This window comes from Bufo gargarizans, chromosome 2 (genome assembly GCF_014858855.1).
Source record: "Bufo gargarizans isolate SCDJY-AF-19 chromosome 2, ASM1485885v1, whole genome shotgun sequence".
In the NCBI taxonomy this organism is placed as follows: Eukaryota; Metazoa; Chordata; class Amphibia; order Anura; family Bufonidae; genus Bufo; species Bufo gargarizans.
In genome coordinates, this window is record NC_058081.1 from 255,414,483 (window position 1) to 255,442,298 (window position 27,816).

The 27,816-nt window shown below is 43.9% G+C and overlaps 1 protein-coding gene across 1 annotated transcript in view; it reads left to right on the plus strand.

The window, feature by feature from the left end:
* TBC1D22A (TBC1 domain family member 22A) overlaps positions 1-27,816 on the plus strand; it is a 620,637-nt gene that overhangs the window by 18,139 nt on the left and 574,682 nt on the right. The window contains exons 3-4 of the mRNA XM_044280236.1: positions 5,267-5,607; positions 23,407-23,577. Of these exons, the coding sequence (XP_044136171.1) occupies positions 5,267-5,607; positions 23,407-23,577 (512 nt within the window). The remainder of the gene's footprint in view (positions 1-5,266; positions 5,608-23,406; positions 23,578-27,816) is intronic.

Sequence of the window (27,816 nt, forward strand, 5' to 3'; positions counted from 1 at the left end):
GGAACATGTGCCGCCCGTGCCGTGCATTGGGGATAGCAATTTGCAGTCCCCAATGCACTGGCACCATCCGTGTGGCTGGCGCTGACTGATTTAAGGCCCATTCAACTTGAATTGGCCCGCAATCTGTCCGCACCGCAAAAAAATAGATCATGTTCTATTTTTCTTTTGCAGTGCAGAGGCACGGACTGAAATGCTCCTTAGTGCTTCCGTTCTGTATTTTCCGGATTGCGGACCGATTCAAGTGAATGGGTCCGATTCCATGATGCAGAGCGCACACGGCCGGTGCCCATATATTGAGGACCTGCTGTTTGCGGACCGCAATACGGGCAGCACACATTTGTGTGCATGAGCCCTTAAGGCCTCATTCACATGAGCATTACGGATTCTGTCAGGGTCTGTTCGGGGAAAAAAAAAATGATGGTTTTGGAACTGATAACCTGCCATCCGGATTGGCCATCAGTATCTGACCAGTGGGGGTCCGACACCCGGTACTCCCTCCTTATTTTTTTTTAAGAAGGCATTGGTGCTCGCAGTAGCGCCGGTGCCTTCTTTTTGCTCACTGAGCACAGCACCGTCCTTCCATAATTGAATGGGGCTGAGCTGCGACTAGGCCATGTGTCCAATGACCTCACATGGCTTAGGGAAAGCTGCGAGATGTATGACCATGCTCTTTTACAGGGTCTAGCAAGTTAGGTAACCTATTGCTCTGGCACCTTGCCACAGGGGATGCTGCCTTAAAGTGTAACTGTCATTCTTTCTTTTTTTTTTCTTTCTATTAGCAACGCTCCTCTGTCTTCTGTTTACATAGCACGGTCAGTGTTGAGTGAGTCTCCACAGTTATGTAATCAGAAGACAGAGGAGCGTTGCTAAGGCTCAAAATGGGCCACTTTAGAGGAATTTTTCTAATAGAAATGTACGATTTCAGTAATTAAAGTATATTACAGAAATGGTCGGTATCACTGCCCCTATACATGACTGTTATCTTTAAATACTCCTGATGAACTTGTGTTTTTCAAGCGTATTAACTATGTAACTCGAGAATGGACAGCCATAGCCTGGGGAAGATTAATGTCTGTGTGCTGGCCTCAAAGTTAGGGCTCGTTCACACGGCCGTTGTCCTGCCATGCTTGTGCTGAGGACCGCAAACTGCGGTCCACAATGCACGGGCACCGACCGGCGACCGTGGGCCAGCCACATGTGGATCATGGACCCATTCACTTGAATGGGTCAGCCATCCGTCCATTCAACAAAATAAAAAGCGCAAGTTCTATCTTTTTGCGGTGTGGAGGCACGGAATGGAACCCCAGGAAGCACTCCGTAGTGCTTCTGTGGGGTTCCGTTCCGTGCTTCCGTTCCGCACCGCATCTCCGGATTTGCGGACCCATTAAAGTGAATGGGTCGCAATATGGTAACGGAGGGGCAGTGGTCGTGTGAACAAGCCCTTCAAGGGTTTGTGCCAGAAAAATCAACTTATTCTCTCTAATCCTCTGATCAGTGGGGATCCAACTGCTGGGGTTCCCACAGTTCAGGAGAACAGCAGTCTTTTCCGCAGGTATGAATAATGCATGTTGCTACTTCTCTCTAGGGCTGCCCTAGATAACCACGTGCTTTCCCTATAAAAAACAAGCATAGTGTCCGCACTAGCAAGTCTCAGAGGTAACACAAATATAGTTGATACAGGTGCTCTGCTCCGCAGCTCTCCTCCTCCACCTTCAACTGCTGCAGCGTCTGTGTCTGTAAACCCACGGGCTGTTCAGGACCCGTTTTAAAGTTCACAATACACTTTATTTTACTTACAAGATTGTAGTCTTGAGTTCAACATCACATATAAAACAATGCCCGACCCGGGTTTTGATTCCTGCTTCATTTGGGGCTGCCCTTGGCTGTCTCCCGCAGCCCCAATGAATAGAGTGGACGTGTGGATCCTCGACCTGTCTTGCTGTTCATACTAGCCCATGGCATTGTTGTTATGAATGGCGGCGGTCCCAGATGCGTATGCCCAATCCTGTGAATAGGAAAAAGCAGATTTTTGTGGCTCTGACCCTTTTAATGCCTTTTGGAAAGACAGAAGGTTATTACCAGATGGAAATCTACACGCTATATAAGGCATACTCAACCTGCAGCCCTTCAGCTGTTGCAAAACTACAACTCCCAGCATGCCCAAACAGCTTACAGCTATCAGCCTACAGCAGGGCATGGTGGGAGTTGTAGTTTTACAACAGCTGGAGGGCCGCAGGTTTAGCATCCCTGCAATATATGTTCAAGCATCATTTTGACTGATCAGGATTTCAGAATTGTCATAGAAGCTATGGACCTGCATCTACCTGATAGTCTAGAAACTACAGTAGAGAATATATGGTACTTTCTCAATTCATCTCCGAAGCAACACCTTTGAACCATGCGTATCTTCTTTTTACCTTTTCTTGATGAATAGAGGGGCTTTAGCTTCATATATTACAAACAGGAGAGAGAACAAGCGGTCAAACATGGAAAACCCAAGTGTTGAGAAAAGCAGTGCATGGGAGCTGTGGAAACCGCGGCGTGCCGACCTGCTCGTCCGTTTCCCGGCTGCCTGGTGGTCTGGGCTCCCTTAGTAATGGCAGCATGAGACAACCCCTTTCTCTATCAATCTCTTGTTGGATGTGGTTAAATGTGAGAACTCAAGTGTTGTCTGACAGCTTTAGGAATTGTTTCCTGCCTACAAAGTGAAACGGAAATATTTTTTCATTTTTCTTACCTGGGGCTGAGGACGACCTCTGGTTTAACTTTCACAGCTTTCACAGTTGCTTTGCGCTCGTCATAGAATGGAACATTCTTAAATGTGTAAATGTGAATCCAGTTTAACTGAGGTTTAGTTTTAATCTTTTTTTTTTTTTAAATCTTTTTTTTATTTAGCTTGGTTATCATTCATTCATTCAAAAAGTAACATTATTATGTGTACACCACAATCGGGGCATTTTCTGATTGCAAGTATGAAAAATCCTCATTCTTACGTTGCCAGAAAAAATACCCTTTATTAAAGGGGTATTCCCATCTTCATCATCATCATATCTTTTTTTTGCGTAACGGAAGTGCGGATCTGCAATTCCGTGTACGGGCAGCACATTTTTAAGGGTCTGCGCATGCGGTAATTTCTTGAACACTTGGTACTAGGGCTGCACGATATGGGAATTTTGTGCGATTGCGATTAGGGCCCTAAAAATTGCGATAACGATATGCGATGCGATATTTTAAAGGAATTGTGCTAGAGGTCTATTTGCTTGGATTTTCCCATATGAGCCGCTGACGCGGCTGGGTATGACATAGTTATGGGGATCTGTGGAGGGCGCTGTTATATGGGGGATCTGTGGAGGGTGCTGTTATATGGGGGATCTGTGGAGGGTGCTGTTATATGGGGGATCTGTGGATGACGCTGTGTTGTGGGGGATCTGTGGAGGACGCTGTTATATGGGGGATCTGTGGAGGACGCTGTTATATGGGGGATCTGTGGAGGACGCTGTTATATGGGGGATCTGTGGATGACGCTGTGTTGTGGAGGATCTGTGGAGGGCGCTGTTATATGGGGGATCTGTGGATGACGCTGTTATATGGGGGATCTGTGGATGACGCTGTGTTGTGGGGGATCTGTGGAGGGCGCTGTTATATGGGGGATCTGTGGAAGACGCTGTTATATGGGGGATCTGTGGAGGACGCTGTTATATGGGGGATCTGTGGAGGACGCTGTTATATGGGGGATCTGTGGAGGACGCTGTTATATGGGGGATCTGTGGAGGACTCTGTTATATGGGGGATCTGTGGATGACGCTGTGTTGTGGGGGATCTGTGGAGGGCGCTGTTATATGGGGGATCTGTGGAGGGCGCTGTTATATGGGGGATCTGTGGAGGGCGCTGTTATATGGGGGATCTGTGGAGGGCGCTGTTATATGGGGGATCTGTGGAGGGCGCTGTTATATGGGGGATCTGTGGAGGGCGCTGTTATATGGGGGATCTGTGGAGGGCGCTGTTATATGGGGGATCTGTGGAGGGCGCTGTTATATGGGGGATCTGTGGAGGGCGCTGTTATATGGGGGATCTGTGGAGGGCGCTGTTATATGGGGGATCTGTGGAGGGCGCTGTTATATGGGGGATCTGTGGAGGGCGCTGTTATATGGGGGATCTGTGGAGGGCGCTGTTATATGGGGGATCTGTGGAGGGCGCTGTTATATGGGGGATCTGTGGAGGGCGCTGTTATATGGGGGATCTGTGGAGGGCGCTGTTATATGGGGGATCTGTGGAGGGCGCTGTTATATGGGGGATCTGTGGAGGGCGCTGTTATATGGGGGATCTGTGGAGGGCGCTGTTATATGGGGGATCTGTGGAGGGCGCTGTTATATGGGGGATCTGTGGAGGGCGCTGTTATATGGGGGATCTGTGGAGGGCGCTGTTATATGGGGATCTGTGGAAGACGCTGTTATATGGGGGATCTGTGGAGGGCGCTGTTATATGGGGGATCTGTGGAGGGCGCTGTTATATGGGGGATCTGTGGAGGGCGCTGTTATATGGGGGATCTGTGGAGGGCGCTGTTATATGGGGATCTGTGGAGGGCGCTGTTATATGGGGGATCTGTGGAGGGCGCTGTTATGGGGGACCTGTGGAGGACACTTATGGGGGACCTGTGGATGGCACTGTTATAGGGGATGAGTGGAGGACACATAGGGCCATGAGGGGGGCCAGCTTAAGACATAAATCATCTTATGCTGGTCCTCCTCATGTGTCCTAAACTGGGCACATAACTGCCTTTTGCATGTAAAGTGTTTTACTAGTGTGTGTGGGTGAAACAATCTCTCTCCTAACAGGTCCGGCCTCTGTACTCACTATGAATGCAATGCACTGCAGCGAGGTGGCCATCACTTAGTAACGCTCCTGCTTCCTGAAGTGGGAGGAGTGTTACTAAGTGACGTCAGTCACGCGCCGGCCGGCCACCTCGCTGCCGCTCGCTGCAGTGTATTGCATTCATAGTGAGTACAGAGGCCGGACCTCTTAGGAGAGAGATTTTTTCACCCACACACACACACTAGTAAAACACTTTACATGCAAAAGGCAGTTATGTGCGCGGGGCCCCCCCGGTATTGAGCCCCTATGACTGAACTCAATACCGGAAAACTTTAACGCTAGTGTGAAAGTACCCTTACTGTCTTTTTAATTAAAAAATTTTTAGGGCGATTTAAAGTTAGTGTTAGGGTGATTATTGTCTAGTATTCATGTTTCCTTACTTTGTGTTTCATAGACTGAGCAAAACAGTTCAAAAGATTCAAACTACACCTGTGAAATTGAAAAAAGTCTCTACTTTTCAAGAATTTGAAAGCAACACAAGTGATGCCTGGGACGTTGGAGAGGATGATGATGAACTTATGGCAATGGCAGCAGAAAATTTAAATACTGAAGTGGTTATGGAAACTGCTAACAAAGTGATTCAAAACCATACAAAATTACAGGAACAGAACAAATTTCAGGAGACCCAACAATTGGAAGACAGACCTGTGAGACTTGAAGAGCTTCCCGCCTACATTAACAGTGACAGTAAAATAGTAAAATCAGCCAGTGAAAGTCAGATTCCTAATCCATCAGGTATGCACCTTTCTTTGTATTATGTTTTATAGTGCCATTTAGGGGTATAAAATGAAGCTTTGGACAAAGTGGAGACTTTGTGAAAATTTCATATTCTTTTACTCCATTTGACACTGCAATTGAGTTTTTCAGTGGATAAAGGAATAAATAGTAATAATAATAGTGGGCAACACCTTTAAAGCTCGCACTTGCGTTTTGGCCGGATCAGTCATGGATCTGCAAAAACTGATCCGTTACAATAATACAACCACATGCATCCGTCATGAATGGATCCGTTTGTATTATCTGTAACATAGCCAAGACTGATCCGTCATGAACACCATTGAGAGTCAATGGGAGACTGATACGTTTTCTTTTGTGTCAGTGAAAATTGATCCATCCCCATTGATTTACATTGTGTCTCAGGACAGATCCGTTTGGCTCAGTTTCAGTGTTTTGGCAGTGTTTTGGTGTCCTCCTCCACAGCGGAATAAAGACTGATCGGAGGCAAACTGATGCATTCTGAGCGGATCCTTTTCAATTCTGAATGCATTAGGGCAAAACTGATCCGTTTTGGACCTCTTGTGAGAGAGCCCTGAGGGGTTAATGGTGGCGGATCGCAGCGCGGAGTCATAGAGGCTGGGTGCCGGGTATGGGATATGGCTGGCACCCGCAGCGCAGCCTGCGTTTGTATTCAGGCATAAACTATATTCATTGGTGGTGCACCGAACCATGCCCCCCACCCCAAGTATTATAAAGTAGAATCATTGGTGGCAGTTCGCCCCCAACCCCCCCCCCCCCCCCCAGTATTATAATCATTGGTGGTAGTGGCCACAGAGTCCCCCCCCCTACCCCGCTTCATTGGTGGCAGTGGACACGGGGTCCCTTCCCCCCCTCCTCATTGGTGGCAGTGGCAGTTCTGATTGGAGCCCCAGCAGTGTAACCCTGGGGCTCCGATCGGTTACCATGGCAGCCAGGATGCTACTGAAGCCCTGGCTGCCATAGTCGGCTCCCTGCTGTTGTGTGCACAGAGCAGCAGGTACAGTGTGAAGTCCTATTCACCCTGATAGAGATCTATCAGGGTGAATAGGACAAGGCATGAAAGATCCCAGGTTCTAATAGTTATTAAATAAAAAGGTTAAAAAAGCAAAACAACAAAATATTAAGTTTAAATCACCCCTTGCATATAAAATATCTTTTACAATTTTAGATATAAAATATCGAAACGGCAAAATAAAAAAAAATTGCCCATCGCCACGCTTGAAAAAGTGCAAACTATTAAAATATAAAAAAATATCTCCTATGCGGTGAACGCCGTAACAGAAGGAAAAAAAAAATAATAAGTGCAATTTACCATTTTTTGGTCACCTTGTCCCGACAAAAATTAGGTTAGGGCTGTTCTATTATGGTCCAGGTGTTCCGTAAAATCTGGAATGCACGCTGCTTTTTTGGAGTTTGTTTTTTTCACGTTGTATCGAGTATCGGAATCGAGACAAAATTTGGGTATCGTGACAACCCTAGGTAAGACATGTTTAAATTTTTTTAATTATATGTATTTTAAATTTGGCGCTATTGGCACAAAAAAAGTTTACCTTTGTTTTCTGTTAGGTACACAATAATAAATATTTTTCACATAATAAGACCAGCTATGACATATTCACACTTAACGTTAAAATCTTGGTTAACCTGAAAGCTGCTTTCATGTTCTGGAGTAATACCAGTTTAATGTCCATTTCATGCACTAATTACTTCCAAGCACCAAGGTAGTATAATAGTTATTTACCATGGACTGTAATTACAGACATCTTTTAAAACCACATTTCTCTAAGGACCATGGCCTAAAAACAAAGTATTTAGTGCACTGTATTAAATGTTTTTTATTCTGTGAAATATACCTTGGATTTTTGAAGTTGAAAGGGTTTTCTGCGTCGCTTTAACGGATTACCTATTCCTCTGGATAGGTCATCAGTTTCTGATAAATGGAGGTCTGACACACAGGACCCCAGCAATCAGCTGTCTGTAAGGGCCGCAGCCTTCTCTCAGGTTACCAAGCACAGTGCCATATATGATACAGAGGCTGTGCTTGGTATCACAGCTCCACCCCATTCACATGAATAGGGCCGGACTTCGCCTAGGCCAGGTGACGTTACTGGCCTAGGGAAAGCTGCAAGAAGGCTGTGTAGCATACAGGAGCGCCGTTGCCTTCTCAAACAGCTGATCGGAGTGGCTCCCGGGAGTCTGACACCCACCACTCTGATACTGATGACCTATTCTTTTGCCACCTTTTTATTCAAAAATAGGTCTTAAACTTAATGGACAACAGAAATATGCCAAATATTGTTGCATTTCATGACATTTCTAGGTTCAATCACATTATCACCTGCATCAAGCCTAGCTGATTTAACACCTTCCCAAACTCCTCTGGACATGTAAGGCGGAAGTCAGGTCTTGAAACATGGTTCCTGCTCAGAACCTGAGTAGGTGCCTTAGCCTCTGGGTGCTTGCTGTTTTACACAGCAGACACACGGAGACCATGTCTGTGATTGGCGATAATGCTGATCAGGGTAATTTAACTTCTCAGATTACGTGGTCAAGTGCCCCCAGAGCCCGAACCCCTCCCCCACACTAAGATCGAGGGAGCTATGCACTTGCTGTGGCAGCGTTGGACCTTCTGAATAATCCAAGAGCTGCCACAGAACTCCATAGGAACATAATGAAACGCCCATAGGCTGCAATGGTCATCGCAGCCTGAGACAAGTGATCTGATGATCGCATGTTCAAGTCCCCTTAAGTGACTTAAAAAAGTGAAAAATAGTAAAGTTTTTAAATGATATTAAAAATATACCGAACCTGCGCATAAGACTCATCTAGGTTTTAGAGGAGGAAAATAAGAAAAATTTATTTTTTTCATTAGACCTCAGATCAGACCCCCAGTCAGACCTTAGATCAGATCGCCAATGTTAACCCCTTCCCGACCGCAATCCGTATATATACGTGGTAGCTGCACATACCCCGTGCAGCTAACACGTATATAAACGTTCTGGCAGCTCTTTAATCCAAGCGCTGCAAAGCGCTTGGATTAAAGCTTCTGCCCCTGCCATGTATGCTGTCATGGACAGCATACAGTGCAGTAATGCCGGCAAGGGACCAATTGCACCAGAGTGGCCCCTTGCCGGCAATCAATCCGATTGGTTAGTCCGCACAGACTAACCAATCGTATTGCGGCAGTGAAAAAATGCCGGTTTCAGACTCTGATCTGCGCTCTGCAGATCAGAGCCTGAAATCAGTGTCCTCGTGCCCACTCGATCTGTGCAGCCCCCCCACCTGTGCCCCCTCAATTTGTGTCCACAGTGCCCCTCCTTGAGTCCGCCCTCTCCCCGCCCCATACATTCCTCCTGCTGGCTGTGACCCCCCCCCCCCTTCCAGCGCTGCCCCCCCGCTCGGTCCCCCTGCTGTGTTTGATGGCGGTGGCTCCATTCCTACTTTTAAAATGGTAATATCTCATAAAAAGTTAGTATGTTTGTATAATTATAAAAATTACATTATATTTTTGGGGGACATTAGAAGGCTTAGAAGCAAATCTTAAAATTTTTAAGAGAATTTCCGAAATTGTTTAAGGACCAGTTCAGTTATGAAGTCGCTTTGTGGGGCTTACATATTGGAAACCACCAATAAATCGCCCCATTTTAGAAACTACAGCCCTCAAGCTATTCAAAACTGATTTTATAAAATTTGTTAACCCTTTAGGTGTCCCACTAGAATTAAAGGAATATGGGAATTTTCCCTGCAACACATCAAGAAATAACAGCCAAACAAAACTCAAAATCTATTGCCCTGATTATGGAGTTTACAGAAACACCCCATATGTGCTCAAAAACCGATGTATGAGCGCACGGCAGGCTTCGGAATGGAAGGAGCACCATATGGCTTTTGGAGATGGCTTTAGCTGGAATGGTAATTGGGAGCTATGTCGCATATGAAGACACCCTGAGGTGGCCATACAGTGACCCCATTTTGGAAACTACACCCCTGAAGGAATCTTTCAAGGTGTGTAGTGAGCACTTTGACCTCAAAGGTGTTCCTAGAATTAGGAAAAGTTTGGCAGTGAAAATGAAAAATTGCATTTTTTGTTTACAAAAAAGTTCCTTTACACCTGCATTTTTCACTTTCCTTAAGGGTAACAGGACAAAATGCACCCCACATTTTGTTCCCTATTTCCCCCCGAATACGGCAACCCCCCATATGTGCTAAAAAAATTATGTATGAGCGCACAGCATAGGTCTAGACTCAAACAGCAAAATATGGATTTTGCTGACCTGAATTGGGCGACATGGATTTTAGCTGCCATGTCGCATTAAAAAAATTCTTGAGGTCCCCAGAAATTAAAAACCCCAACAAGTGACGCCATTTTGGAAAGCGCACCTCCGTACGAACATTTTAAGTGATGGAAAGGGTACTTTTGACTTAACGGGTGTTTCACAGAAATGATTACCAGTATGTAGTGGTTGGTGAAAAGTGAATCTGTAAGCTATGCAGACTAAATCAGAGATATAAGGAGGTAAAACTACAGGGTACATAAAGGATGAAATTAAATGAATACTCCATGGATGAGTGGTAGATTTTAAATCAATCCTGCATGCACAGGCCAGGTTTTTCAGGGCAGGTTTCGCAGTGGTAAATGGTGTCTTTCCTTTTCCCCCTTTTTGGAACACACCCTGCATCTTTTTTGGGTCCTTCCCTTTCCTACTGTCTGAGGCACTTGACCTGGAAAATGTTGCCCTGGTACAACACGGGTACCATGACTTCCAGAAGTATTAGGACCCTCCCTGGCTTGGCTTTGAAAAATTTGTGCCTTGATGACCACCTCTTGGAACTAAAGGAAAGTTCCTGTGTGGCCTGCAGATTGAAATAGCACGTATGCATTGCACATTGCCATCTGTACAAGGTGTACGGCCAGCTTTTTGTACCACACTTTCGTTTTTTGTGTGGCACTGTAGGGCTTCAGAAGTTGATCTGAAAGATCCACCCCTCCCATGTGCCTGTTGTACTCCAGGATACAAACTGGTTTGGGGATAGTGGTTGTGGTACCTCGTACAGGAGCAGGGGAGCTGGCGTTTGTATGACTGGTGGTCAGTACAAGGATGTCCCTCTTGTCCTTGTACTTAACCACCAGCTTGTTCTCATGGAGGAGAGCCCTACTTTCACCCATTCTCAGTGGTTGCCCTACCAGGTACAGTCCTGATCAAAAGTTTAAGACCACTTGAAAAATGGCAAAAAATCATATTTTACATTGTTGGATCTTAACAAGGTTATAAGTAGAGCTTCAACATGCAACAAGAAGAAATGAGAGTGAGACCCAAAAATTTGTTAACATTCAATTCATTGAAAATAACAATTAAACTGAAACAGGCTGTTTTTCAGCTAATCCAAATTTTAGGACCACATGCCTTTTTAAAAGGCCAAATCTGTGCAAAGATGTGGATTCATTGTCATTTTCTGTCAGGTAGTCACACGTTGTAATGGCAAAGGCAAAAAAACTCTCCCTTTTTGAACGTGGTCGGGTTGTTGAACTGCATAAGCAGGTTCTCTCACAGCGCCCCATCGCTGCTGAGGTGGAACGCAGTAAGACAGTCATTTGGAATTTCTTAAATGATCCTGAGGGTTATGGAACAAAAAAGTCAAGTGGAAGACCCCAAAAACTTTCCACAGCACTGAGCCGGAGGATCCAATTGGCTGTCCGTCAAGACACTGGGCAATCCTCGGCTTAAACTAAGGCCCTTACTGGTGCTGACTGCAGCCCCATAACCATCAGACGGCATCTGAGACTGAAGGGCTTCAAAAACAAAAAACGTCTTCAAAGACGTTGTCTCCTTGAACTCCACAGAACTGCTCGTTTGGACTTTGCAAGAGAGCACCAAACATGGGACGTTCAAAGGTTGAAGAAAGTTTTATTCTCTGATGAGATTTTTTTTTTACCTTGATGGTCCTGATGGTTTCCAACGTTACTGGCATGACAAGCAGATCCCACCTGAGATGTTTTCTGCGCGCCACAGCGGAAGGGGTGCCATAGTGTTCTGGGGTGCTTTTTCCTTCAGTGGAACAATGGAGCTTCAGGAAGTGCAGGGGCGTCAAACGGCTGCTGACTATGTCCAGATGTTGCAGAGAGCATTCCTCATGACTGAGGGCCCTCGTCTGTGTGGTAATGAATGGGTTTTTCAACAGGACAACGCTACAGTACACAATGCCCACAGGACAAGGGACTTCTTCCAGGAGAATAACATCACTATTTTGGCCCATCCTGCGTGTTCCCCTGATCTAAATCCAATTGAGAACCTTTGGGGATTGATGGCAAGGAAAGTTTACAACAGATAGACAACCGTTCCAGACAGTAGATGGTCTTCGTGCGGCCGTCTTCACCACTTGGAGAAATGTTCCCACTCGCCTCATGGAAACGCTTGCATCAAGCATGCCGAAACTAATTTTTGAAGTGATCAACAATAACGGCGGAGCTACTCATTACTGAGTTCCTGTTTTGGAAGTTGGATTTCTGTTTTGGGGGGGTTTATTTTATTTATTTTTTTTATTATTTTTTTGGGAGGTGTGGTCCTAAACTTTTGATCAGCTGCAAAACAGGCTGTTTCAGTTTATTCGTTGTTTTCATTAAATTGAATGCTCAAAAAATGTTTTGTCTCACTCCCATTTCTTCTTGTTGCATGTTGAAACTCTACTTGGTACCTTGTTAAGATCCAGCCATGCTAAATATGATTTTTTGCAATTTTTCAAGTTGTCTTAAACTTTTGATCAGGACTGTATCTAGGGAGGCCTCTCTGATTTTTGTACATTGTGCCCCAAGCCACAGTACCTCCTAGCAGTTAAGGACATGAATAGGGTTATGCTGGTATAATGGTTATCCTCATAGAGGTGGTTACAGTAAGTCCCACACGATCTTCCCACTAATTCCTAGGTTGGGAGTGCATTCTTGGGGGTTCTATCCGGGAATCTTTCCCTTCGTAATTGCGGAACTTGTGGTTGTACCCGGAGCTACTCTCACAAAGTTTGTATATCTTAATGCTGTACCTTACCCGTTTGCTAGGCAGGTATTGGCAGAATCTAACCCTCCCTTTGAAAAGTAATAGGGACTCATCTACACTGACATTTTTATCAGGGTTGTACACCTCAGCAAATCTGGTGTTAAAGTGGTCAATGACAGGCCTAACCTTGAACAGACTGTCAAAAGTTGGGTCGTTTTGGGGTGGGCACTGTGCATTGTAGTTGTAGTGTAGAAATTTCCTAATTGACTCAAATCGTTTACGGGTCATGGTCTTATTTTAAATTGGAGTTTGGTAGAAAATGTCCAAACTCCAATATTGTCTAACGTTTGGCTTCTTTACAAAGCCCATATGCAGCGAGAATCCCCAAAACTTAATCATATCTGCTGCACTTACTGGGGTCCAACCTAGGGTTCTAGCGTATGCCAATGTAGGGTTCTGATCAATGAATTATTCAGCTTGTAAATTGGTTTGGGCCACCATTAAATTTACAAAATCTTCAGACAAGAAGATTTTGAAAAAATCTAGTTCAGTGAAGCCCGCATTATCTATCTGTATTCCGGACCTGCCCTCAAAATCCGGAATTTGGGGCTGATAATCGTCGGGCGGTGGGTTCCATAACGGTTCACTCTGGGGTGCTGCCTCCGCTGCTACCCTGGGGTGCTTTCTAGAGGGCCCCTCATCATCAGCAGATGATTATGATGATGATCAGGAGGAGGGGGTAGAGGAGTAGAGGAAAGTGGCATTCTCGCTGGCAGAATCAGTATTGGAGGCAAGCATTGGGTATGCCTCTTAAGCTGAATATACTCGTTAGGATTGATGGGCCATTTTTATTTTATTGGAGTGTGACGTGTGAAATGTGTAAACCTTTTATTTTGTTTGAGGGGTGTGTATGGTGTGTTTTCACAAGCGAAGGGGGTTGTAATAAATTTGACATTAAGTTTAGAAGAAAAAAAATTTTTTTTAAAAAACTAACTCATTTTCTGCAAAAATAGGGAAGGGACAGGGACGGAGGGTGGTTTAGGGATCTGGAACAGCTGCAAATGGAAAAAAATAAAATAAGTGCAGCAATCCAGATGTTCATCTTTCTTCACTATGATTCAGCACCAGTCACCTCCCCCTGGCTGCCCCCCGACCCAACCCGCAGCTCTATACTGCTTCTGGCGCTGCAATGTACCGTTCTTCATTGACAAATCGCAGCGCTTGGAGTTGCAGGAAGGCGATGCTGCACCATGCTGCCTTACCTGGCACGGATGCCTGCCGGTAAAAGCAGCCATGGTGCCCCGATTTTCCCCCGCAATTCCCTCCCAGCACCTAGCGGACCTTTTGCCATACATGTACGTCACTGGTCGCGTCCAGATGTTAGGTACATGTATGGCAAGGGTCCTTAAGGGGTTCTCCGAGTATTTATTTATAAAATGAAAATACTTAAATATTACTTTATTGTAAATATATTACCATATAGCTGTCATGGTTTATGATGGCTCATTTTATTTAGGGAGCAGTCCTAAGGATAGACAAAATGGCCCCTGTGCTGTTAATACACACAAAACCTGTCCTAATCATACAGAGGGACATGTTACTTCTGAGCACTGAGGTAAACAGCTGCCTCCCCTTTCCCCTCCTACTTGTCAGGAATTATAATCCTGAGAACAGATTATAAGAACTTTAACTGAATCTCTGTGGGAATGGAGTTGATGAGGAGACATGAAGTACAGAGAGGACGGACAGGACAGACTGTGGAAATGGAGACTGCATACAAGTGCTGCTGTACATTATCCACGTCACCCCCACCCTGCTCTCTGTACTTCAGCTAAATCTCTGTAGAAATGGAGTTCATGAGGAGGCATGAAGATTATATTAAACTGTATTCATGATTATAGATGAAGATGGGACCGCTCTTTAGCTCACTGCTCTGAAGTAACTTGTCTCGCTGTGTGATTAGGACAGCTTTTCTGTGTAAAATAGGAAAGCGGCCATTTTATTTCTCCTAATGATTGCTTTACAGACAAAACGAGCCATTATAACTAATAAAAGGTATTTGGGAATTTATTTATAATAAAGTAATATTTAAGTATTTTCATTTTTCAAATTCCCAAAGAACCCCTTTTAAGCACTTACTTTTTGAATTTAAAGAAAAAAACACTAAATATAGATAACTATAGAGTAGTAAATATTGTATATTAATAATTAGTTCTTTGCTGTTGCTTTATTCGGTATTTTGTACAGTACATGATGTATGTAGCTGGCTGTTGACAGTCTTGATTATCTGCTGCTTTTGGCAAGTCTTATAAGGTCTTGAAGTTTTCACACTTTTTAGCTGTCTGTGTTCATTTATTGTGAATGTCTAGAAATTAGCAAAGGGCAGATTAGCACATCTTCAAGTTTTCTCAGGATGATAACAACTATAAAACAATATTTCCAACATCGCTATTCTCTTGCAAAGTACTCACTGCTGGATGCATAGTCCAAACTCCAGGAAAAAAAACACAAACACCAAAATATTTAAAGTTTAAATCGCCCCCTTTCCCATTTTTACTTATAAAATAAATAAACATTACATACCGCCATGCCCCAAAAAGTGTGAACTATTAAAATATAAAAAAATATCTCCTATGCGGTGAATGCCGTAAGAGAAAAAATATAAATAAAAACCGTGCGAGTCGGCATTTTTTTTTGTCACCTTGTTCCCCAAAAAAATATAGGATTGGATTGTTCGATTATGGGCCGGATGTTCCATAAAATGCGGAATGCACACTGCTTTTTTGGTTTATTTTTTGAGCTTGGTATAGAGTATTGCAATACTTTTTTTATGGTATCGAAATTGAATCAAAATTTTGGTATTGCAATAACCCTATGTGTGTTGCAGCTATATGGTGTATGTATATGTAAACATGTGTCATGACGCCACTTGTCCGCTGTGGAGTAGGGAACCTGTTGTCAGAAGTTGTCCGGTCCCAAAATCAAAATTCTTATGTGCTCTGCTCCTAACACCCCTCACCATCCATACATATGCCCCCAATACCTGTTTCCATAGCATCATCACGACGGCATACAAAGAGATTGACCCCTGACCTCTGTTGGGGCAGGAACAGAGAGAGGATTAAATTCCCCCCTCCCACCACCAACACTAGTGTTTCCTGTCCCTACAGAGGACAGGGCAGAGAAAGGTCTCCCTGTATGTAGGAAGATGAAGCTTCTACCATCTGTTTACCTCTTTCTTTTTCCCAGCATACACCATCCTGGATCATGGTGCTCACCTGCCATCCCGCGGTCCTAGTACTTATGCTGGGCAGGGGATGGATCGGGAGGTTTTGCTCTGGTCCTGTCCGGAGCCTGCTCCCAGGGCGACCTCTGACAGGTCAAGCCGGGTTTGCGCGCCCGGCGCTTCGGGCACTTCTTCATGTTGTCACTTCCGGCAGACAGAGTGACATGGGAGGCATGCAGCATACTCCCTGGCTAAAAATCCGAACACACTGTTCCGGGCTGTGCTTCTGCAACTGCCGAACACCAGAGTGGTTACCTGAGCCCGCGTACTCAGCAGCAGTACTCTGCCTCTTGATGTCCGGAACAGAGACGCCGAAGGAGTAGGACCCGCCATTGCCTCCATCTGTGAGTTTCCCTTTGGGGAAAAAGTTCCTATTTTATAATGATCAGGGAGTCTCTTTGATCCCCCTCTCCTCTTACTGGGAGGGGGTTATTTGTGCAGTATTTAAGCACTCATAACGGCCCCCCATCTCATGGATACATTTTTTTTCTTTTAGGTCTCCAAGGAGGCACAAAAGAAAATCAAAAGGTCTCTTAAGTGCATTTCCTGTAATGCCCGGCTTCCTGACAATTATCCCAAGAAGTTATGTAAAGCCTGCATTTCCAATATTGTCTGTGATGAAGCTTCCTCCCTGAAGGACAAATTTAGGACAATGATTCAATAGATACGGTCATCTTTATCTCATCTAACTTCCAAACCTGTGTATACTCCTCAACCCAAAAAGATCCCCCTCTTAGATCTTAGGCTTAGATCCCCCTCATCCTCCGATTCTTAGGCTGTGTTAGACGACGTTCCGTCGGTCAAATCGCAGGAAGAGGGAGATTGGGACTCGGACGCAGGATCATCTGACAGTAACCGTAGGTTTTATTTTTGCATGGAGGACATGTCGAGTCTCCTAAAAGCAGTTAGATCAACTATGGGGGTGGAAGAGATACAGAGAAGCCATTCTATCCAAGAGGAAATGTTTGGAGGCTTGCGGGTTAAGAAGACTCATGTATTCCCTATCAACGAAAATATTAGGGACGTGATTTTGGAGGAGTGGTCTGACCCGGGAAAATGTTTAGGGGTCTCCGCCGCCTTCAAAAACCGATTGTTGTTGTTTGATCCCGAGGAATCCAAAAAATTTTTATGAGATCCCTAAGATCGATGTCCAAGTGGCAAAGGTGAATACAAAAACATCCCTTCCCTTTGAAGATGCTTCCATGGACAGGAAAGCCGACAGCCTCTTGAGGAAGTCATGGGAAACCGCAATGTTTAACATTAAGTCTGATATTGCTGCAACCTCCGTGGCCAGATCCATGTTCCCAAGGCTTAATGAATTAGAGGACCACGTTAAAGATAAAACCCCTAGGGAGGAGATTCTAAATTCCCTACCCCTCCTCAAATCATCCACCGCTTATGTGGCTGATGCCTCGGCTGAGGCGGTCCGATTCTCAGCTAGGGATGGTGCCCTCTCTAACGCCAGAAGGGCGCTCTGGATGAAATGTTGGTCAGGGGATAAAACCTCTAAGATGAAGCTCTGCTCCATTCTATTCTCGGGAGAGTATGTGTTCGGCCCCTTATTGGATAAGATCTTAGAAAAGGCCTCTGATTAAAAAGGGTTTTCCTGAAGATGGCCCTTTAAATGCTGTTATCCCTTTAGTTCCTCCTCAAATCAAGACAGATCATACAGGGGTAAAGGGAAGACTGTTCGCTAGAGCTACCACAAAGGCGGTAAAGGAAGAGGTTTTCCTACCTCCCACTCTAAACCAAACGATAAACAATGACGCCGCAGTGGGGGTAAGGCTCCCAAACTTCCTGACATCCTGTGAATTGATCTCCCAGAATGCCTGGACAAGAGAGATCGTAGGCCCAGGATACAGGATCGAGCTGTCTTCAAAACCCCAAAACAGATTTTCAATAACGCGCTTCCAGACAAATCTATGGCAGGAAATTCAAGACCTTCTAAAAAAAGAACGTGATTACTCAAGTTCCGTATGATAATACATTTGAAACCCTTAAATATGTTCATCTTGTATCGAAAGTTCAGGATGGAATTCCTAATGTCAACAGTACCCTTGTTAATCCCCAAATGTCCTGATGTGTATGATAGATCTACGAGATGCCTACTATCACGTCCCAATCTATACCAACTCCCAAAAATTCCTCTGGTTTGCCATCAGAGACGACAGAGGCCGAATCCATCACTATCAGTTAAGGGCACTCCCGTTTGGAATTTCTTCGGCCCCGAGGATCTTTACAAAGTTAGTAGTGGCTTTCTTAAGGAACGCTAGTTCCGTACCTAGACAGCTTCCTTCTAATCAGCGACAGTCCACGTCAGATGGGATTAGACTTAGACACCCTTCTATCAACACTAGACAGGCTGGGATGGATGGTAAACAAGGACAAGTCTATCCTTTTACCTTCCACAAGAATACGCTTTCTGGGAATGATCCTAGACGCCCAGGCTACTTTTCTTCCCCAGGACAAGATCTTAGCTCTGCAATGGAAAATCAGAACATTCCAGGGGAAGAGAACATGCTCAATAAGAGAAGCAATGACCCTGTTGGGTCTATTAACCTCATGCATTTCAGCAGTACCCTGGAGTCAGAATCATTTCAGACCCTTACAAAACTGTATCCTCGTGATCTGGGACAAATGACAATCCTTGCTAGACCGCAAGTTATCTATCCTAACACCAGTAAAAAAGTCTGTAGATTGGTGAAAGCTTTCCTCAAATCTGTCCAAGGGGACACCGTGGCAGAAGATTCCCTATTTTCAAGTAGTTACAGACTCAAGTCTTTCAGGCTGGGGCGCGAAGGTAGGAGACCATCTGTTTCAGGGGACCTGGCCCCAATCAATCGGGTCACATTCATCAAATTACCGGTAACTGATGGCAGTTTGGGAGACCCTAAAAGTGACAGAGTATTCTTCAGGGTTACAATGTGAAGATGCTCACAGACAACACGACATCAATCGCTTATCTTTCACACAAAGGTGGGACACTTCAGTCACTATCATCCAAGATCTTCACCTGGGCAGGGCAAAAGGTGAGCTCCATCTCAGCGGTTCACCTCAAGGGTGTATTAAACCAAGAACCAGACTTCCTTAGTCGCCACAGGCTAGACCAGACAGAATGTTCCCTGAATGAAGAAGTGTTCAAGATGGTGGTAGACAAATTGGGAAATCCCGAAGTGGATCTCTTTGCCTCAAGGGCAAACTCGAAGGTGGGAGTATTTTGCTCCCTAAACCCCAGGGACAACCCATGGGCCTTGGATGCATTCGCCGCAAGATGGCATTGGCGACTCTTTCGCCTTCCCTCCACTACCATTGATCCCGAAGGTAATTCAGAAATTACATCAGGACAGAACCACATTGATTTTAATAGCTCTGTTCTGGCCAAAAAGAGGCTGGTTTTCTTCTCTCAAGAAGCTCTCCATCCGGGAGCCTTGGCCTGTTCCGATCAGGAAGGATCTTTTGCATCAGGGTCCAGTCCTATACCCCAATTCACAGTTTTTGAAACTGCCTGGATCCTGAGGCCCAGCTCCTGAAAAGACAGGGATTGTCGGACAAGGTAAAAAAAAAAACACTAAAAGCCTCTAGGAAGAATGTGACCTCAGCAATCTATTTAAAGATGTGGAAGAGGTTCTGTTGTTCCTGGTCGGCGGATGTTGCTCCAAATTTAAAAAGACAAAACATTCAGAAAATTCTAGACTTTTTACAGGAGGGGCTTGACTTAGGATTGAGACCTTTCACTCTCTAAGTCCAAGTATCTTCTCTTGGCAGTTTTTTTTTTTTTTTTTTTTCAGGATATCGCAGGCCACTGCTGGATTAAAAGTTTTTTATGAGAGCAGCCTCTAGACTTCGTCCAACTATTAAGTCACGAGTTCCCTCCTGGGATCTAAACATCGTACTCTCAGGACTGACGCTACCCCCCCTTTGAGCCTATAGCTGACTGCTCGATTAAACATTTATCACTAAAGACGACCTTCCTGATTGCGATAACATCCGCCCGTAGACTAGGGGAAATACAAGCGCTATCCCTCAGAGAACCCTTTCTGCGTATCTTGGATGACAGGATAATTCTCAGATTAGATCCAGGTTTCCTCTTCAAAGTTGTATCCAACTTCCATCGCAGCCAAGAGATCATCCTACTTTCTTTCTGTCAAAACTCCGCTCCTTAGATGTCAGACGCTCCGTGTTAAAGTACATCGAGGCTACCAAGGATTTCAGGAAGTCCGACAATCTCTTAGTCCTGTTCGCAGGGAAAAACAAAGGCCAGAAAACTTCCAAATCCTCTCTGGCCAGATGGATCAAAAACACAATGGGCCAGATTTATCATTAGCTCAGGTCAGAATAATGGAATGAAAAAGTCCCAAACGCTAAAACTGCGCACAATTTTGTGTCTTTTTTTCTGCTCTGCACTATGCTCGCCAGTTTTCTGAAAGTGGGCGTGTTTTCTTATGTAAATGAATCTCTAGACAGATTTACTATTGGGACTATTTAAAAAGTCGCAAAAAAGTCGCAATTTCACTCCAGTGAGGACCATGCTTATCTTATGAGACTTTTTAATAGAACATGCGACTTTTTAATAAAAACTTGCGACTTTTTCGTAAAGATGTGCGACTTTTGTAAAGCTGCTTACTGACAGATAAACTGCTACCGTCAAACCACATTTATTACAGTCTTAAAGGGACGATCATAAATCTGACTTGGCTAAAACTGACTTTAGCCATATGTTAAAGTGGAGTGAGCTGTCAGTCATGATAAATCTGGCCCAATCTCTCTATGCTATGATATTCAGAATCTCCCATGTCCTGTTAACCTGAGGGCCCATTCAACCAGAGCCATGTCATCCTCTCAAGCCAAGAAGGCTGGCGATTCCCTTGATGACGTATGTAAAGCTGCCACATGAGCCAGCGTCTATACTTTTGTAAAACATTACATATATCTCCTTGTATGCCGTCATGATGATGCTATGGAAAAAACTGAATTAGTACTTGCCGGTAATTCAGTTTCCATAAAATCATCGCGACAGCACGTTATTCCCTCCCATTTTTGTTTTTTTTGTTCTGTGTTCTCGATCTATACACTGCGGCATAGCATTTCAAGTTTGCTACTGTTAACATGCTTATACAGATATATGAATAACATCCAAAAAAGAAGCCGACTTACCCACTCTTTGTAACCTCGACTACTAGTGATTTGCCGCAAATGTCACACGACCAGGTCATATGGAGGCCTACAGCAGCTGGTAGGGGTCACGCCGAGTTATACAGTTGTGTAGTATTTGGAAAGGTTGTCGTGTTTTAATTTTTATTTTTTTTATTTAAATCTGGGCACGTTACAAAGTCTCCTAGGCCGGACACATAGTAAAGTTAAGCTCTTGTAGGCTATTAGTCAGTATGCATCTACCTGAATAAATAAAGAGCCACTGTGGCACTATGAGTGTCAACCTTTTGGTGCCACAGTGACTTCATGAGAACCAGACATATATTGTCCTTCAGCACTCCCGTAAAGGGTCAGCTACAGTAGAGTGTACACTTTCCACCACCTCCCCATGCCCAGCACCACTCTGCCCTTCTCGTTCGGTAAATGTAAGTGGCAAGCGCCAACTAGAAGCAAAAGAGGAAGTGAGACTCAGACCCCCAAAGATTAGAATATGTACCGTCCAGGGTGGATAAAAATCAAATTTTTTTTATTTATTTTTTTATCTGATTTTTTTTTAAATTTAAATCGGATTATTTAAATGCTTTTTGAGGAAAATATATTACCATCCAAAGGTTATTCCATCATGAAATAAAGATTAGTTTTTTAATTATGTAGAATAAGGCTGTATATGTTAAAAAAAAAAAAAATTGGTAAATAAATTCCATTAATCCATTCACAATGTCATGCTCTTCCAGAGGTTTTTGTAAGATTATTGGGCAGTTTCTCTGCCTACAAGATATTATTACAGATGCTTGGTTTACTTTTGCAGTTCTCAAAACTGAATTTGACTCAGCCGAGATCACATGCCTCTTCTTCACAGCAAAAATGTTATAACATGAACAGAGTTGAGAAAAAGACTTTAAAGGGAACCTGTCACCGGGATTTTGTGAATAGAGCTGAGGACATGGGTTGCTAGATGGCCGCTAACACATCCGCAATACCCAGTCCCCATAGCTCTATGTGCTTTTATTGTGTCAAAAACCCGATTTGATACATATGCAAATTAACCTGAGATGAGTCCTGTAAGTGACTCATCTCGGGTTAATTTGCATATGTATCAAATCTGTTTCAAATCTGTTTTTTGACACAAAAGCACACAGAGCTATGGGGATTGGGTATTGCGGATGTGCTAGTGGCCATCTAGCAACCCATGTCCTCAGCTCTATACACAAAATCCTGGTGACAGGTTCCCTTTAATCCTAACTTCTACAAACCTATCAATACAGAATCAACCTAATCAAACTAATATGAAAAGTTGTTATTCTAAAAATCTTCATCTACTTGCATATTATAAGTTATACCAGCAAGAATTAGTCTTATGTAGAAAACTATGATTTAAATCAAGCCTTACTGACTAGTGATTTAAATCGTGATTTAAATTGGTTTGATTTAAATCAAATCCACCCTGGTACAGTCCCTCTCTCCTCATTGTCTTGTGTAAATTAAATGTCTGTCTGTTTTTGTATTTTCTATGTAAAATCATGAGGGCGGCCATCTTGTCTGAGCCTTTGAAAAGATTAGAGACGTTTATTTTACAGCAACCACGTGAGCCATTGACACCATAATCTGCAGAGGACTCGTCTGGGGACTTTTTGTGGGCATACCCTGTGACTATTACTTATTGTGAATGGTCAATCCTGTGTTCTCTAAGCAGAGGTGTTAACTCTCATTGTAATCCTGCCTGAAATGACTACTGAAAAGTGATACATACCAAGAAATATGGGGGTCACTTACTAACAGAAATTTGCCTATTTTTGGTATTTCTGGTGCAAAGGTTATTTGCACTGCAAATTGCGAATTTTCCCCGCTCATGCCAGGTCTAAAAAAGGGGGAGTGGTGTGTGTCGGGGGGAAAGGGGACGAGCTGGCAGGCCCATCTCATTTATAATTTTTTACGCCTGTTTTAGGCGTAGAAAATGGTCCAAATTTAAGTCCGATGCCTCTTCATAACTTTGGTAGTTCACAGGGTTATTATGACCGACGTCTAAAACGCTGTCTTAATAAATGACCCCCCAATATGTTTAACATAATTAATAATTTCCTTTAAGTTTTGTCAAATAGCCTTACAAAAAAATACTTTATAGGCAAGTTTCCTTTTCTGGATACATGCATTTCTAGTCCTTTTTGTTGATACATTGTGCCCTCATATAAGGTCCCTGTGCATAATACTCATTTAGGGTTATTGTACTTTGAATTGTCGGTTATGTGATAACGCCTTGAATAGTGGCATGATCCCCATGTTGTCTACACCAGTATCTTTCTACTTGTCCACCACTGAGTATCCAAGCATAACTGTACATACTTCATGTTGCAGGTGAGAGACATTCCTTGCAGAGACAGCAATCAGTACCTCACCAGCCATCTGCAATGCCTATGGGCAAGTCATCCGACCAGGTTTGCTTGAACACTGCTGGGTTATCAGAACGAGAAGCTTTCCGCCTAGAAAAGTTTAAACAGCTTCTTGCGGGACCAAACACTGACCTTGGTAAGTACATCATGTGAATAGATGTGCATGTAATGCTCAGCCACGTAATAAATTGCAATATATAATATAATTATTTGAGATCAAACAGAAAGTAAGCAAGGTGGTGAATAGTAGGTTTCAGTCCTACCATGTCCTGTGTTCACGTTCAGCTAATTACAATTATTTAGAGAATAGCTAATAATGTGATACCCTAAGAATACTAGCTAGAGTGCTGTGTAGTATTTCACTGGTTATTCACCTTTTTAATCAGTTAAGGGGGTTGTGCAGCCTGATTTATATTTATTCCCCATCATCGGGATAGGTCCTGAGCATCTAATCAGTGGGGATCTAACACCCGGAACCCCTGCCGATCAGCTGTTTGAATAGAAAGCGGCGCCTTAAAGGAGTGTGTATCCTCAGGTCCAACACTCGACACCCCTGCCAATCAGCTGGTTGAAGATAAGGCGGCGCTCGATGCGAGCTTTGCTTCCTCTTCATTACACTATGCGTTGTCTCTTGCAGTGGTGGCGTAGTGTAATTTCAAGTCCTCTCTCCATTCAAATAAATGAGGAGTCACGCAGTGTAATGAATGGGAAGCTGCACCTCCCCTTCAAACAGCTGATTGGCAGGGGGTTTCAGGTGTCGGATCCCCATCTATCAGATGTTGATAACCTATCTTGAGGATAGGTCATCAATGCAAACAGACTGCACAACCACTTTAAAGGGACTCTGTCACCACTTTCTAACCCCCCCTTTTAAAACTATTGTTCTCTCCATGCCGCCCTTGTGATTACAAAGGTGTTGTTATAACATAAATTCGCCGTCTCGTTTTGATAAAAATACCTTTTATGTAACCTGTCAATCTCTTTGGATAAGGTGCCCAGGGCGTTTCTGAGGGTCTGAAGCTGCCGCCCGCCGCCGCCGCCGTTGGTGCCCAGCTCCTCCCCTGATCCTTTTAGCGCCGCCTGAATGTAAAGAAATCCGCCTCCGGCTCTCGCTCAGTCAGTGCCCCCTCCTCCTTTTCAAAGATCGCGCGCGTGCGCACAGGCCTGTGCCTGATGCGCCTGTGCGGACATTTAGAATCAGCCTCATTGAGCGAAGTGCGCGCGCAGGCCATTTTTTGCAAATCTGACTACTGTCACTTTAAGTGCTGATAACTTTAAAACGCTTTGACTTATCCAGGCCATTCTGAGATTGTTTTTTCGTCACATATTGTACTTCATGACACTGGTAAAATGAAGTTGAAAAAATTAATTTTTATTTATAAAAAAAAATACTAACTTTGCCTAAATTATTTTTTTAAATTGCAAATTTCCAAGTTTCATCTTCTCTACTTCTATAATGCATAGTAATACCTACAAAAATAGTTATTACTTTACATTTCCCATATGTCTACTTCATGTTTGGATCAATTTGGGAATGATATTTTATTTTTGGGGTATGTTACAAGGCTTAGAACCTTAACCCTTTAGGTGTTCCACAAGAGTTAATGGCAAATGGTGATAACATTTCAGAATTTAGATTTTTTAGGCAAATTTTAAATTGTAATCCATTTTTTCAAGTAACAAAGCAAGGGTTAACAGCCAAACAAAATGCTATATTTATTGCCCCGATTCTGTAGTTTGCAGAAACACCCCATATGTGGCCGTAAACTACTGTACGGGTATACAGTAGGGCGTAGAGGGAAAGGTGCGCCATATGTTTTTTGAAAGGCAGATTTTGCTGGACATTTATTTTTTATTTTTTTTACACCATGTCCCATTTGAAGCCCCCCTGATGCACCCCTAGAGTAGAAACTCCATAAAAGCGACCCTATCTAAGAAACTACACTCCTCAAGGTATTCAAAACTGATTTTACAAACGTTGTTAACCCTTTAGGTGTTGCACAAGAGTTATTGGCAAATGGAGATGAAATTTGAGAATTTTAATTTTTGGGCAAATTTTCCATTTTAATCTATTTTTCCAGTTACAAAGCAAGGGTTAACAGCCAAACAAAACTCAATATTTATGGCTCTGATTCTGTAGTTTACAGAAACACTCCATATGTGGTCGTATACCGCTGTACAGGCACACAGCAGGGTGCAGAAGGAAAGGAAATGCCATACGGTTTTGGAAGGCAGATTTTGCTGGACCGTTTTTTTTTGTTTGTTTTTTTACACAATCTCCCATTTGAAGCCCCCCTGATGCAGATGCACCCCTAGAGTAGAAACTCCAAAAAAGTGACCCCATTTTAGAAGGTACTGGATAGGGTGGCAGTATTGTTGGTACTAATTAGGGTACATATGATTTTTGGTTGCTCTATATTACACTTTTTGTGAGGCAAGGTAACAAGAAATAGCTGTTTTGGCGCAGTTTTTATTTTTTGTTATTTTCAACATTCATATCACAGGTTACATCATTTAATATTTTTATAGAGCAGGTTGTCACGGACGCGGCGATACCTAATATGTATACTTTTTTTTTAATTATGAAAGTTTTACACAATGATTTCATTTTTGAAACAAAAAAAAATCATGTTTTAGTGTCTCCATAGTCTGATAGCCATAATTTTTTCAGTTTTTGCGCAAATATCTTGGGTAGGGTATGATTTTTGCGGGATGAGATGACGGTTTGATTGGCACTATTTTGGGGTGCGTATGACTTTTTGATCGCTTGCTATTACACGTTTTGTGATGTAAGGTGAAAAAAATGGCTTTTTTTTTTACACTTTTTTTTTACTGGGTTAGATCATGCAATATCTTTATAGATCAGGTTGTCACAGATGCGGCGATACCTAATATGTGTACTTTTATTTATGTAAGTTTTACACAATTATTTCATTTTTGAAAAAAAATAAAAATATCATGTTTTAGTGTCTCCATATTCTGAGAGCCATAGTTTATTCAGTTTTTGGGCGATTTATCTTAGGTAGGGTCTCTTTAATCCGTGATAAATGTTGTTGTTTTTTTTAAACATTTTTTTTTCGCTTTTTTTTGACCCAACTCACTTGGTTCTTGAAGATCCAGTGGGTCTTTCTGTATAATCTAGTACAGTACACTATATAGGGTATTGTACTGTATTTTACTTTACACTTTGAACAGATCTATGCCTTTAGCACAGATCTGTTTAGCACCATGGACAGCAGGATGCCTGAGGAGGCGTCCTGTTGCCATGGGAACCTTCCCCGTCTGCCACAACTGAGCAGACGGGGAAGGGTAAGGAGGAGAGCTCCCTCAGTCACCCCATGCTGCCTGGGGGCTGCAAATGCACAGCAGCTTCCCGATGGGAGAGGGAGGGAGCTCCCTAACTGTTTGTAACCTTTTCCATACAGCGGTCCGTACGATGTCGGCTGTTTATACCAGAGTGTCAGCAATTTGCTGACACTCTGGTATAACCACTGCACACCAATGATTATTCAAGAGGCGGTGGGCGCGGATCACGATCCCGCCTGCCGCACCTCCCGCAACACCCCCTCTGCACCACCCACCGGCATAATAATCATTCAGGGGTGCAAGGGGGGGGGGGGAATTTATATTCCCCCCCATTTAAAGTTTCTGATCCCTGCGGTCAGGGACTGCAGGGATCAGAAACTGCCGAAAGCGCAGCAAACCGCCGACATGGGGGGGGGGGGGAGTGGTGGGGTGTGTCACAGAACGTCCCCGGTGCATTTAGCCTAGGTGCCTGCTCAATGATTTGAGCAGGCACCGGGTTCCGATCACCGCCCGCTGGGCGGCAGTGATCGGAACCATATATGACGTACCGGTACGTCATGTGTCCTGAAGAGGTTAAAGGTTTTTTTCAGGAATCCAAGAATCTAGCACTTGGAATAAACCAAATCTCTTTCAGGGCTCCAGATGGCGACCAAAATGGTCGCCAATGCAACTTAGAATTTACAAATGGAGACAAGAATTTTTAGTCTTGTCGCCATTTGAAACTTGACCCGCCGTCGCAGCTCTGAGTCTGAAGTTGAATAGAGCAGCGGGGCACAGGAGCTGATAGTTCTCTGCCCTGCCGCCGATGTTCTCAGCAGCGCAGTGGAGAAGGAGTCTCTCCCTCCCCCTGTGCTACTGCCACTGCCAATAAGAGGGACAGGAGGAGGAGGGGAGGGGCTGTGGCCACTGCGCCACCAATGAAGATAACTGACCTGTTAACCCCTCAGGTGCCTCCTGTATTTGTATTAACTGCCGCTGATCGCTCCCTGTCATAGAGGTCGGGTGCTGGCTATATGATTCCGGCACCTGCCTCCTGTATTTGTATTAACAGGTCAGTTATCTTCATTGG